At 30.4% G+C, this 14,828-nt stretch overlaps 1 protein-coding gene and 1 pseudogene across 1 annotated transcript; one reads left to right on the forward strand and one right to left on the reverse strand.

Annotated features, from left to right (window-relative positions):
* The first annotated feature begins 578 nt into the window (after window positions 1-578).
* LOC125835233 (protein LIGHT-DEPENDENT SHORT HYPOCOTYLS 10-like) lies at window positions 579-6,498 on the forward strand. Its single transcript, XM_049514362.1, has 2 exons — window positions 579-1,233; window positions 6,198-6,498. Exon 1 carries the CDS (start codon window positions 645-647, stop codon window positions 1,218-1,220), a length of 576 nt encoding a protein of 191 aa, XP_049370319.1. The 5' UTR covers window positions 579-644; the 3' UTR covers window positions 1,221-1,233; window positions 6,198-6,498.
* A 470-nt stretch (window positions 6,499-6,968) lies between these two features.
* LOC125835203 (epidermis-specific secreted glycoprotein EP1-like) lies at window positions 6,969-8,332 on the reverse strand (annotated as a pseudogene).
* Between the last annotated feature and the right edge of the window lie 6,496 nt (window positions 8,333-14,828).

Consider the following 14,828-nt stretch of genomic DNA (forward strand, 5'->3'; position numbering starts at 1 on the left):
TATATAGTATTCAAGCTAAGTAAAAAATATGAGTTTTGTATGTTTTATACAAAAATAAAATCCATTGTTGATGATTAATAAAAATGTGATCTTTCAATAACTATGTTACACTGTTACTACTGTTAGATGAAATAGCCACACAAATCTAATAAATATATAAAAATTTCGACCGAGAAAAAAACTAGCATAATTTTTATTCCACAGAAGCGAAAAAATTCCCATGAAAAAAGTGTTTTTTTTTTCTTTAAGATAGTACAAGGTGAATTGCACCGACTAACAAAGTCACAGGTACAATAACTTATGGTGTATGGTGTTAATTAAAAACTATAACAATTTGAAAGGATGATGTTCATTACTCTTAATAAATGATTAAAATTTCAATAGTACATGTTTAGTGGTGATAAAATTATGATTAAAAAAGAAAGAATGAAAATGAAAGAAAGCGAGAGATATAAATAAAAAATATTTTTAAAAAAACAAAAAATAAAAGAAAGAACAAAAGCACCTCTAGTAAGGGTCCCATGCATTGTCTCCTTAGTGGACTGAAAGATGTGATTTTCATCTCTCTTTTTTTCTACAAACTGCACCCTTCCATTTTCTTTCCCTTATTCAGTATCCTCTTTCCAAAAAAAAATTAAAAAAAAATGAATCCTTCTACCATAGTCATGACAAAAGAACTCCCCGCTGGATCATCACGATCCGGCGGTGAACAGTTACAAAATAATAATCCTGCACCATTGAGTCGGTACGAATCACAAAAAAGGCGAGATTGGAACACTTTTGGTCAGTACTTGAAAAATCAAAGACCACCCGTTTTGTTATCACAGTGTAATTGCAATCATGTTCTAGAATTCCTTCGGTACCTAGACCAGTTCGGGAAGACTAAGGTTCACTTACACGGATGCGTGTTTTTCGGACAACCTGATCCACCAGCACCTTGTACTTGTCCTTTAAGGCAAGCTTGGGGTAGCCTTGATGCTTTGATAGGGAGGCTTAGAGCTGCTTACGAAGAACACGGAGGGCCACCAGAGAATAATCCGTTTGGAAATGGCGCGATTCGCCTTTATTTGAGAGAGGTAAAAGAGTGTCAAGCTAAGGCAAGAGGGATTCCTTACAAGAAGAAGAAGAAAAGGAAGATCAATAATAATTCAATTAAGTCCATTGGTGCTGGTGCTAGTGCGGGTGCTGATCAACACAAGAATTTGATGCAAGCAAGCTAAATCGATCATATGGGTAAGTAATTTTCTTTGTTTTAGATCAGTATGGTAAATTATATGTATCATATATATATGGACTTCAATTTTGACGCTATTTCCTTACTGTATTCGTATAAACCTTATATGTATAAGTTACAAAGAATCGAATGATTTGCTTATTTTTATGAAGTTTGTTGTTGTAATATCAACATCTTTTCTTGAAAAGTAAAATTAGAAGAATTATAAGTACAAGTGATATTTTTATTATTGCCAAAGTGCAACTAATTTTCGATTAGACCTTGATGTCAAAGGTCATTTACTAAATCAAAATCCCTAAAACCCTGATCTTTATGGTCATAGTGAAGCAATTGAATTTGAGGAATAATAGATATAGGAAAATTTCATCTCTATTTTTATTAATATTTGGGAGTATATATATAGTAGGGTATGAATAGTGCATATTCTAGTAAGCTTATTATATAACAAATCTCTCTCATCTTTCTTCCATTCTCTCTGTCATATCATGCAAAAACAGTTTATGAATTTCATAATTGAAACTTTTATTCTTCTAAATTTTGTGATCTTTTCAATATTTCTTGGCCCTTAAGAGATTTGGCAAGATTTTGTGTCTTAATGAGAAAACTATGTGATGGTTAGTTGGTTACTATATATATATATTTTTGAAGTGGAAACAAAAATTATATTGTCTTGGACCATTTTAAATAATACAATTAATATAATTAAAAGAATCTTCTGTACATCACCAACAATCATATATGTATAATCATTACTACAAAAAGTTCCAAACGAATATACAGATAATATATATAAGCAGACATATTATGCTTGCCTTTTGTACGTAGGTTTTAGCATCAAGCCTTTTTCGTATTATTTGTCTGTAAATAGTCATATTTATTACTGTTAATTACGAATATATTTTCAAGGTATACCTTGCTAGTTAGTCCTTTGTAGCTTGTTATGTTCAACTTCCTACTTAGGGAATGTCTCTCTTCTTCTTTGGGGACTTTTATAACCTACACCCTTCTCTGAACATCTGGTATATGGACAATTTAATATTGGTGGCCCAACATTAGGAAACAAGAACAGTAGTTCCTCAACATTTGATGCATGAACAATTTAATATGGGGCCCAATATCATGAAACAAGAATTGGAATAGACTTTGCTCTCATACAATATAAATATAAAATAGATCTTGATCTCATAATTTAACTTCAAAAACTAGCTCATGAGAGGATGATTGTCCAAGTCATACCAAAAAGACCGCTCATCCCTTAAACCACTGATGTGAGCTAGACTCTTCACATTCAAAATATATATATGAGATCTTTTGTAAATTTCAATTCTTTTTTCCCCTCGGATTTCTAAGTAAACAGCCTAATCACACCATTCTTCCATAGATTATGAGTTTACTACTGCACCTTAAGTTATTATACAATAATACCTAGATTCAAAAATCAATTTTTTAGTGAATTTCTTAATATATATAGAGAGAGAGTCTGGGCAAAAGCTATTGGGTTCTCGTGAATCCATATCTTGTTCTGCCTCTAGTGTCCCCGTCTTCATTTGTTGTTTCATGTTTGAAGTGTGGATTGGGGTTTATTATGCATAGTCCCCTCACACTGCAATTTTTTGGGGGGGGGGAATGTACCCGAGGCTAAGGTGTTTTTGTGTAATTTGAAAGTAATTGTGAGTAAATTAAGTGACATTATATTCTATATGAGGTAAACATATATTTTCTCTGTTACTTTGATTTATTTCGATGGTTTCTTATATTTTTAGTGGTTTTCTTGATGGAATTTAATTTCTGCGTCATTATCATTTTAGTTTTAGGAATTAAAGCATTGAGACTTCTATAATCTCTTTTTTTTTTTTTGGAGTTTTACATCTTTTATGGGATGAGAACATGAACTCCTTACATGGTCTCGAATAATCCTTTCCTAATAAGCTGAGGTTGATTTAGGCTTAAAGTCTATCCCTGACATTTTAACATATCATGGTAATGTTAAGTTTTCTTGATGGAATTTCTTCAACTTTATCATTTTATAATTAGCTTTAGAAATTTAAGCATAGGAACTTATTTCTACATACCCGATCATTTTCCTAGCTCATTAAACGTCCAAATAAAGTAATTGTTTTCTATTAATGTGAACATTTTTTACTAAGCACGTATTTTTTTTTTAAAAAGTTAAAAATTGTTTGGTATTTGTGGTCTAAATTCTTAAATATGTCATGATATTTATGTAGTTATAAGATCTTCTCATCAAAGGATACTTAAGTGGAAAGTTTTATTTAAATAGTTTCCAAATACTCCATTTTGAAGAAAAATTGACCTGGTGAATTTTTACACAACATGTTATGATGATCATTAGGGTTTGTGCCAAATTTTGAAGGATCACTAAGATCTGGCCACAAATCGCCAGAATTTTAGTCATGAATTCCAAAAAATTGTTATGATCCGTCAGGAATTGACAAGAAATCCTAACAAATCACCATAACTTGTTGCTTAGTCTTGATCAATATCAAATAAGAAATCCTAACGAATCACCATAGAAACAAAGGCAAATTTGCATTGAGCATGTCTCTGCGCTTTCGTTAAAATACTCCATTTAATTTTAGGGTATGAGGACAAGATATTTATCACTAAATTCCATGTTAAGTTGAGTTATATTTAAAATTAGTTGAACAATTTATGAAAGTTAAAAAATTTACTGAAATGATTTATGAAGTTGCAACTGCTAAACTCACCTTCTCTATCACATTGAAAAAAATTATTCCTCTCAAAAAATATTTGTATACGAGATTTCGGAAAATACTAATTCTAATATAAGAAAATCTGATTTTCGTTTTAAAGGGAAAAAAAATGAACCTCATACAGCCCACTAAAATAACATACTGTAGTATGTACTTTATGTTCTTAGATGATGGAAAAGGAGATAGTGTTTATAAATCACTATGTATTTTCTTCAAAGATTCATTCTCCAATTTATTGATGCTTTGAAATGATAGCTTATAACTTTTAGTTTTTTCCAATTGACAATTTGTATATACAAAAAAAAATTATTATCCAACTACTGATTTTGATAAATTTATTTGAATGCAAAAAGTTAAAGATCTTGAACTTGGTTATATAATTTCCTGAACTTTGATGCCAAATTGAATATGTTTGCTTTTCAATTTGTACAATGTTAGAGAATTCATTGTTATTTGAGCCCTTGTTATTAGTAAAACATGTGAATTAACAAAAGTTACAGAAAGAGAGGTATTTGAACACTCAACTAAGGTAATCTAAAGATACTTGGTAATTTATAAGAAAATTTTTAGAAGTGGTTGGTCGAGAACTTTTGATGCCTCTTGCTCCATGTACAAAATTTTAAGTTCAACAAACTTGACTTTGACCTTGAAGGTTCACCTATAGGGTCAAAATTTTAAGAACACCCATTCCATAGTTATATGAATATAATTCCTGAAGATATATATACTCTTAGGTCTTAGGCCATATGATCCTTTTGCAAAGGGTCTCACACTATTAAGATTTTTTTCATCCACTCAGGCTTTCACCTCTCGTTGTGGTGGGGGGTTGGACCCGTACCCTTACCTTGGATATTATTTAATTAAAAGAATACAAAAGGAGATCTAACCTTACGACGTCTAGTTATAATTGCGGAGAGGCTTCAGGAAAGCAATAAGCTCAAATTTAAAGATAGACAAAAGAAACTATCATTTATATAAGATAACTGGAGGTTTTAGAGTTCGATTGCACAATATAATGTACATTCAATTTTCAGAAGACTGAGTAACATCTCCATGAACCATAACAAAGTGAATGATCAGGGAGGATTAAAAGATTGTTCAACTGTTGTAAGTTGCTTCCTTTTTTCTTGTTTCTATTTTTACTTTTGTTCACACACATACGTAATGTCCCTCTTGAACTAAGTTCCACATAACCCATTATCATTCATGGGTGAATTGAAAAATTGCGATCAATTGATGCAAAGACGAGTGAGATAGATCTAGCTAGACTAGTTGCATTTAATTTGTGGAAGACATAAAGAGATGAACAAAAGAAGTATATATTTTTTCACTGTTTCAGCGGTTCTCAACATTATTCTTATTTTTTTAACTCACACGTCTAAAATATGAAAATAGAGAAAATAAAAGATTAGGAATGAAGATATTTGGAATAAGGTGGGAGTGTACTCAGTGGTAAATAAGATGAAGGAGGCAAGGTTGAGATGACTCGGGCATGTGAAGAGAAAATGCAAAGATGCCTCGATGAGGAGGTGAGACTCTGGCTATGGTGGATATGAGAAGAGGTTAAGGTAGGCCAAAGAAGTATTGGTATGGGGAGAGGTGAATAGACTAGACATGACACACATATGTAGCTTACCGAAGACATGCCCCTAGATAGGAGGATTATGGTAGAATTAAAGTTAATATGCATAGTCGAGTGTTGTCTAGTTTTCTGTATCATTATTGTTACTATTATTCTAAGTATACTGTCTTATTCTTTGATTTTATTACTTTTAGTTGTTTTATTTGCCTCGATTATCGTATTATTTTATTGTTGATTGTTCTCGTCTACATTAATGTCAGCATAGTTTGTTTCACTATTGTATTTCCTTTCAATACTTGGTTTTAATATGCTTTATATGAGCCGAGAGTCTATCGAGATCAATTTCTCTACCTTCATAAGGTAGGGATAAGGCTCCTCAGACTCCACTTTTGAAATACACCGGATATGTTGTTGTTGTAAGTACTCTTCAAACTCTACTGACAGTTTATACAGATATATCTAGTTTATTTATATCTTGCCACTGCTATAATCAGTTATATTGTATTGATAGTATAAAATTTCTTTATTGTTTGGGACGGATGGAGTAATGAACATTCAATGTTGAATTGTTTAATGTTTTTTCTTTAATTTCATCTTATTGTTTTTCTGGATATTTCTTACTTTATGCTTACCAAATTTATTGCAGATATATAGGGTGGTCACATGAATTGGATATATCTTAAGTAGATATATAGAAGATGATGCTGCCTGCCACAAGACAAATATGTACCTCAATATACTAGCTATCTAGCTAGTTAAGTTTTCTTATTAAGTTATTATTATTATATTATATATATACATACTGAAGTCTTAGTCTTTAATAATTTAGTTAGATAATCAGTTTCTTTCAATCAAATAACTTCTTTTGGAAATTTGTTAAAGGGATTTCTCCTCTGCTGTAAATTAAATTACTTCTCAGCTATTTTTATAAATATACTTTGCATCAATTTCAGCAGGAGTCATATATAATAGTTGTAGTATTTCAGTTTTTTCTCAGCACTTGGTTCTTTCTTTCTTTCTTTTCTTATATATAATAGGAGTACAATTCTTTTGTGGATCTGTAGTATGTATTGAGCCAGGGCGGAGCCACCGTTCGAGTTACAACTTCAGTAGAACTCAAAAACATTAGCTCAAACCCTGTATTTGTATGTGAATAATCTATCCAGAATCGAACAAGTAAAAGCAAATTGTGATTCAAAATTCATAAACTAAAAGTTTTAACTCTGCATGTGTATTTTGTGGAGCATGACTTATAACAAATGGCCAAGAAAGATATGCATTTTTTTGGGGGGGACTTCTCTTTTCTAAATTAACAGATTCTGGTACATTAAGTGCATTTATTATTTATTATATTTTGACAAAAGTTACATTATTATTACTGAAATTTAAAAAAATATAAAATGCTTGCTTGATATAAATATGAATCAGTAATAACTTCATCTACTTTGAGATCTTGATGTAGCCAACATGGGAGGAATTGTCCACTTTAACCAAAGCTCCAAGCTCAGGTACAACCAAACATTTTGATGACTCTTGTTTGTAGAAAAAGCCCACACATTTGCAATCTTTGTTGCACCTATTTTTGCATTCACTTATTTTTATAGGCTCAACTCCTTCATTATAATCACTAGTAAAATGTTCAACTCCTTCCACCTTATAATAGTCCACATTTGATCCTCCCCTACATACTGGCAACTTTGGTGGTGCACATCCCTTACTCCACCCAATCAAGCCTCGAGGGCTCGGACACGCCACACACTGGCTGTCCTCGCAAACGCCTAATGATCCACACCTCCTCGGTAGCTTGCATTCACTTTTTCCATTGCTGTCCTTATCGTGAAGTCGATATGTGACTTCCCATGCTCCCCAATCAACATTTGGTTCATAAGTGTACATTCTTAAATTACCATCCATATCAACTCTAAACATAGTGTATGTACTATTGTATTTGGGCCTAGTAAATATAGAAGTACCAGAGCTAGGAGAATTGGTCATGTTAATCCTAAATCCTAGCTCAAAAGCATAATTTTCACCATATTCTGGCTCACAATAGAAATCAAAATTGGCTAAAGAGCCTTTCCCATTACCAAAATCATCTGATTTGAAATATGGTAAAGGCTTTTGTGAATTTACACTTGTATAATACATGGCCCAATGTCTCCCTTCTAGGACAAAACTATAAGGCCCATCAACAGGTTCTTTACTGGACTTTCTACTAACAATCTTAGATGGGCCTTTAGCCCTTAAACTTTGGCCCACCAAAAGTGTATCCGTTGGGTGATCAAAACTTTGCCAAACAAATCTATCATTTTTGTCATGTAAAACCAAGTTGCCATTAGGCAAAAGTTTTAGCCCAGTTACACCTTTGTTGACAGTATTGGTATGCCAAGCTACCGTGCCATCGACATCAGTTAGTACCAAATCCCATTAGTACCAAACGTTAGAGTGGCGTTTTCGCGGACAGGCTTACCACGATTAGCCTCCCAGACCCATCGCATAATGGACTCAGATCTACGATGACCCATTCGTAGCCCAAGTATGAAGGTGTTTGGAGTAGAATTGAAGAAACAAAGGGTGAAAGGGAAGTTGACAATGTCCAAGACACGATAATCTGCAAAGTATTCAACGGAGTATTCGCCAAATGAGCCTTCATTTATGTACTTGAAGGTTTTGGAATGAGGAACATTAGCTAATGTTACTATGAATAAGGAACAAAGTGTTATTACAAGCAAAGAAGAATATGAAGACATTGTTTTTGGTTTTGTGAATGAACAATTTTTGAGTTACTATATTTATACTAATAAAAAATTGTTTAATGCTATACCTTATCCAGTGGATCAATATATCCCTGTATTTGACAAGGCAGTTGTTGACTTTGACAAATTCATCATTGATCAAACTTAAACAACACACTTTTGAATCCACTAATTAATTAATTTCTTTTCACAAATTAATGGTTTTAGACCTTTTGGTTCTGGTCAATGAAACAATGAACCAGTTATATATAACTTTTTTATTTTAAAAAGAAATCCTTATTGGAAGAACATTAATGGCAAAAGTTGGATCTAGCTATAGAAGCATCCACGCATGGTTGACACTTAAATTATACTATATACTAGTAATGGCTAGCTATGTGCTTACGTTATATAGTACTGGTACTTATTAATTAGTTGGATGACATTAATGTTCAATTTAATGGAGTTCATCGTACGTTTTCTTAAGAAAATATGTCGAATCATGCTGTTGAACTTTTAATTGCTCTACAATACAAACATTCAGATTTTCTCAGTCCTTTAATAGTGATATATGTAGGCGGCAAAGTTCATGCAGTTTGGTTTATTTTCAAAGCGAAATTAATATTAAAAAATTTAGATATGTGAAAACTATATGAAAAATACTATGAATTGTAGTGATATGATGAAAAAACACATTTAAAAATGTTGGTCTAAAGGAACATACGGAGGGAGTAATTTGTAGAGATGGAATTATCAAAAACATAGGGAACCCTACAAGTATTTGGATGTACATATAAAGTTGGCCTGTAATTCTGTGTGGTACACTTTTTGTGCCATCAAATATTAGCTGTGAAAGTTTTTCAGTGAAATTTAGTGTATGTCATTTGGTTGGTCAAGGGATACTGTTGCATGTACGTAGATCAGACAACTTTGATGAGATCGAGTGGTCCTTTAGAGCGCTGCACATTTTGTTTAAACAATTTGAATTTCTTAAATTACGTTTTTAATTTTCTCATAAATATAAAAACTCCATACTATGTGAAAACTATCAATTGTAGTATATATAGCTGCTAATATATCTGCACATATTTATACAAACATGGAAACATTGAATATGTAGGTATAAATTATATACATATTAGTAACTAGTAAGAAAGGACCACACAAGAAATGGGAGTCATAATATATGAGTTATGACACTTTTTTTTTTTTTGGAGAAATTAATTATATCGATCTACCACGTACGTCTTTAATTTCTACACTTTCGTGTAAAAGGAAGCCATCATTGAGTATGCTTTTCTTAATTATTAATTATATGTATATAGGTCTACGTATTGTAAAAGGTTCATGATAATCATATTGTTTAAAGCAATTAATGTTCTTCTGTCGCACTTTGGAATAAAATATAGTTTTTAATGGCTGGAGTCTATAGTGACCTTAATCTTTTGCACTAGCATATACAAAAATATACACAGTGTGATCTGTCGAAGCCAAATTTATTTTTCATAAGGTTAGTTGAGTCACGTACAACGTGATGTCCAATAAAACACCAGGAAGTTTACAAAAAAAAAACACTTTTTTTTCGAAATTGAACTCTAGTCTAAACATGTTTTGGCCATGAAGTACAAAATTCAACTTATTTCTAATAATTTGAAAACAATAAAAAAGTGTGGCCATAAACTTTTCACTTTAAAATAAAAATTATTTTTTTCAAATTTCACAATGAAACATTGTCAAAGGCCCGCTTAATTTAGCTATTCATCCGTAAAGAAAAACAGGGAAATTTATTTTGTAACTATCCATTTCATTCAACCTTTTTACAATAATTATTTTGTAATTGTGTGGTTGGATGTTAGAGAAAATGATGTTTTAGAATTCATGAAACTCTTTCTTTAAGTTAATAAAGATGGTAAAAGTGGTGGATTTTGTAAGTTATGTGGGCCCACAGTTATATTTAATAGTTTTTGGGAGTAAATTGTTAAGTTTAGGGTAAAAGACTAAATTGAACACATTTTGTCATACATGAAGGACTATTTCAATCACCTAGAATATATTAAGGACCAAAATAAAGCAACCCCAATACATTAAAGATCATTTTGATCATTTTCTCGAAAACCCTACAACAACAAAAAATTCTCCAAAATAGTGTCTCCTATGACAAAAAAATTAAGTATAAAGTACGGAAACCTAATAATTTGGGCATTAATTACATTCTATTTCGAAAGTTTTTCAAATTACAATAATATCGAATTTTTCAAAATTCGTGGCTACATTGCTCCTTCACCCGATACACAACAAACGATATATAAGTTATGTATCAGATACATAATTATAAATCAGATTCATACTGATTTAGGTTTGAAATAATTGAAGTTTTTTTTAACAACAATAACATTTGTACCATACATTATACACAAAGAAAATTGTAACGTATCTGGTGGAGGTGGAATGATGTATCAGGATGTTAAGAGAGAGAAGGAAAAAGGGGAATTTTTGTAATTAATTTTAATAATATGAATTTTTAGAGATTATGCTATCTTAAATCATTTAATTACGTAATTTTCCCAAAAAATAATTATGAAATCTTTTTTGAAAATCTTTCTTTTTAACATTTTTTTCCCTTCTGAATTGTATTCCCTGAGTACTTCAGTTTGTAATAACTTAGAAACACAATCAGTACTTGCATGGTTGTAAATGAAAGCGACGAGTCATATAGGAGCTAAAGACAATACCAGAAACTCTTACACAAATAAAGATGAGCAAATACAAAGCTATTTTTGTTGGTAATAAATACAAAGCTATTTATTACTACTATCAAAGAAAAACGACCAAACATCCAAATAAAACTATCGATACTTATTTGGTAGGAAGAATAAGGGATAACTAATTTCAATTTTAATTTCAGGATAAGTTCATTTTATATTTGATTGAAATAAAATCATGGAATAACTTATTTTGAAATTAGTTGTTTTGAAATTATAATGTTATTTTTATCCACATTAAAAATAAAATAATAATTCTTAAATAAATCTTGAAATAATTTAATCACCAATCAAACGAACCCTGCCAATTACATACTACTACCTAATTCATGGCTAGTTAGGGCTTAGGCAGCCAAATTCATTTGTTAGGTTGTTGCTTGCATCCTAAACTATTAATGTTGGTCCGTCCTTGAGAAATGGAAAGAAAAAAAAAAACTCATACTAGAAACTTTTCTTTAATTTTTAATCAATGTAGAAAAAAATGATACTTACTTTTATTATAATTTAACTTAAAATTATTTTTATTTTTTATGAAATAATTTATAGTCACACAAATATTATAATTTATTATTATTTCTTACCACAAATTTCAAACACATTTCTTTCATTCTTAAGTTAATTTCATAATATTCAGTAAAACATCTCCACGATATAAAGGAGCAATATTTTCTTATCTAGCTGTATCAAAACTAAATTAAGTACATCTCATATCCTCAAGCTCCATTGAATTTTTGCCCTTCTCTCGAAAAAAATAATTCATTTTAAATAAAGTTTGATTATACATTTGGTTGGTTTTTGAAAAGTTTCTTGAAGATGAGTTTAAGTTTTAAAAAGTGTTCTTGACATTTATCAGGCAATTTTTTTTCACACTCGATTTTTTTTTTAAATTTTCTTTCAAGTTAAATACGACATATTTAAATATGACTTCAACTTTGAAATATTTTTTTCAACTTTTTGTTAAATACTATTTTGGTTCAAACATCAAACTTTTATGTTCAAAGATAGATAAAACTTCAATATGCTAACATATCATCAACCAAATATAACATAATTTTTTTTTTTAGATTTAATTCTAATTTTTGTACTAAACTTAAAATTATCTGATTGATAACCTCTCAAATGAATAAATTAGTCTAAAATTTAAAACACAAGATGATTTAGACCACGCATCAAACAGCTAAATAAATGTTCGACTAATGAAGATAAGAAGTCACAAGATTATTAGAGTAGATTATAAACTTAGCTTCATATGTTCTATTAATAATAGGCTGCTCTCTAGGCTCTAGATTTAACCAATTCCAATTGATGGTATATAGAGAAAATTTTGAGGTACTATGAAATTTGTATTAATTCCCTTTGTTTCTATTTATATATCACTATTTTTTATTTCACGTGCATTAAGAAACTAAGGAAGTTTACTATTTGACTCTTATTTAAAATTTTTTGAAGTTAACTTTTCAATCAATAAATATCTTGAATCCATTCTTACTGGTCTCATATCTGCTGCTCGAGACGATAGGGGGCTAAAAGTTCTACTACTTTAATTTTTGTTTCAAAAATAGATAATTTTGTATCCAACTGTATAAAGGATTCCCCCGGGGAGCTACTTGAATAGCAGGCGGCACATGTCCTGGTTCTGGTTCTGGCTGATCCACCGACGTGCCCATTTCCGTAGATTTTTCCCATGATTCCAAGAGGACATCAATCTCAAAATGATCTTCTTCAAACTCAGCCCCGCTTGCTTGCCCGGAAATGTTATGAAAGGCGGGTCTTCCTAGTGGGCTCGTCGCCACTAGGCAATCATCTTTGATCCTGATCGGCCGACCTTTCCGATTCAGACGCTCCTACCCACTCCGGGGTATCATAGCATGTCGGGAATAAGGGGGGACATACTGGACTTAACCACTCTCTTGTTTTACTTTGATTAATTGATTTGACCAATGAACATGATTTATTTACTTCGTTTTTCTATATTGGTCAAATGTATATTTCAATGCTAATAACTCACAAGAATAAAATAGAAAGAATATTATAATTTATCCATTGATTTTATGAAATAACAAGTCTTATGGATCAATTATTTATAGTAAAAATGACATATAAAAAGAAACGGATGTAGTATTGTACTAACATCGGAAATGAAAGTAATGATAATCGATGTATGGTTCCTTTCATTATATTTTTCTCGGATCTCAGACAGCTATTATCTTTCTGAAATTATGTATATAATGGAGTATTATTATTATTATTGGTAGAGTTACTTTAAATGTTTAGTTAATTAATAAAATAAGTGTCTGAAACCTTATCTTTTAACCTATAAATAACTTTAAAGAAATTGAATAGCATGTGCTACTACTCTTTAATTTATATTTATTTGGATTATTTTATCCCATATTTTTCTTCCTTTACTTTTTTGATAATAGTAGGGGCCAATTTTGACCTCAGTATTAATTACCATATAATAGCAGTAATAAATAAGTATAGAAGCTTGAAAATCTTCGGTAAAAAGAAATTGTTTCTAACGTTTTGAGTTTAAGTTCAACTTCAAGTTCAAGAATGTGATGTAGATGATAGTAATTAATGAACTGAATTAAGATAAAAATATCAGGTAATTTTCTTAATTTCTGTCTAGATCTTTGTAAACAGAACAGTCTAATATATGTACCAGTGAAAATAATAGATTTTGTAAAATTAATCCGTTTTTTTTTAACGTCAAACATATATCGTAGGCTTTGGAATATTTTGGGGCCCTTGACCTTTATGTAAATGGCCTGACAATAATTATTACTGTACTGCTATTACTACAATTTATATAATTTTTTTTGGACAGATAAGATATTTATTTATATGCAGGTATTAGTTGAAGTTTGCGCCAACTAAGATTCCGAAAGTTAAACGACATCCAATGAATCATCTATTAGTTGAATGAATATATAGATTTATTGATTATTAGTTGAAGTCAACCACGTCTATACTGACATGAAGATGCTCTCTGTTTCTATTTTTAACCCTTTTTTTTAGTTAAGGAAATTGTGTTGTTAGATCTACTTATGGCTATATGTATTTAGTAGTTAATCTTGGAAAAATTTAATTTGTTGGGGGGATTTAAATAGTTTTTTCGTTTTAATGTGTTTATTTTATTTTTATTTTTAATCCGCTTAAAAAGGAAGATATTTTTTTTCTTTTTTGATAACTTTTTTATTTTAACTTTTCAGGAGATATGTGTAAGACCATAAAATTAAAAAATATTTTGATACATTTATTATTCAACATATTTTTAATATAAAATTGTAAGATTCAAAAAAGAAGTCATCTTTTTTTTCATGTAAAATTAAAGTCAGACAACTAAACTATGAATGAGGATATTTTATTCCTTTGGAGTTTTGAGACAAAATAAAGAGCACAAGATCTAACAAGAATCCACATGATTGACTGTAATTCTTGTTTCTTTCTTTGATGAGAAAGTTGAAGACTGTGATTTAATTGTCTGTTTGGATAACTTTTTCGAAAAGTTTTTGACATAATGATTTCTAAATAAGTATTTCGATGATTGTTGTAAGTTTATGTAATTTTGTTATGAGAAGTTTCATGGAAAAGGATTTTAAAAAAATACTTCTAGCATTATTGGAGTGAAATTGCTTTTAAAGTACTATTAATTTTCGAATTAAAAATATTTTTTTAGTCCACGTATAAGATTTCAATTACCCTTTAACGATTAGTAGTATTTATTTTTGTTAACATAGGAAAAGCCGATCATATATAACACTTTTGTCGTTAAAT

This window comes from Solanum verrucosum, unplaced genomic scaffold (assembly GCF_900185275.1).
Source record: "Solanum verrucosum unplaced genomic scaffold, falcon-dt-bn FXZP01001278.1, whole genome shotgun sequence".
Classification (NCBI taxonomy): domain Eukaryota; kingdom Viridiplantae; phylum Streptophyta; class Magnoliopsida; order Solanales; family Solanaceae; genus Solanum; species Solanum verrucosum.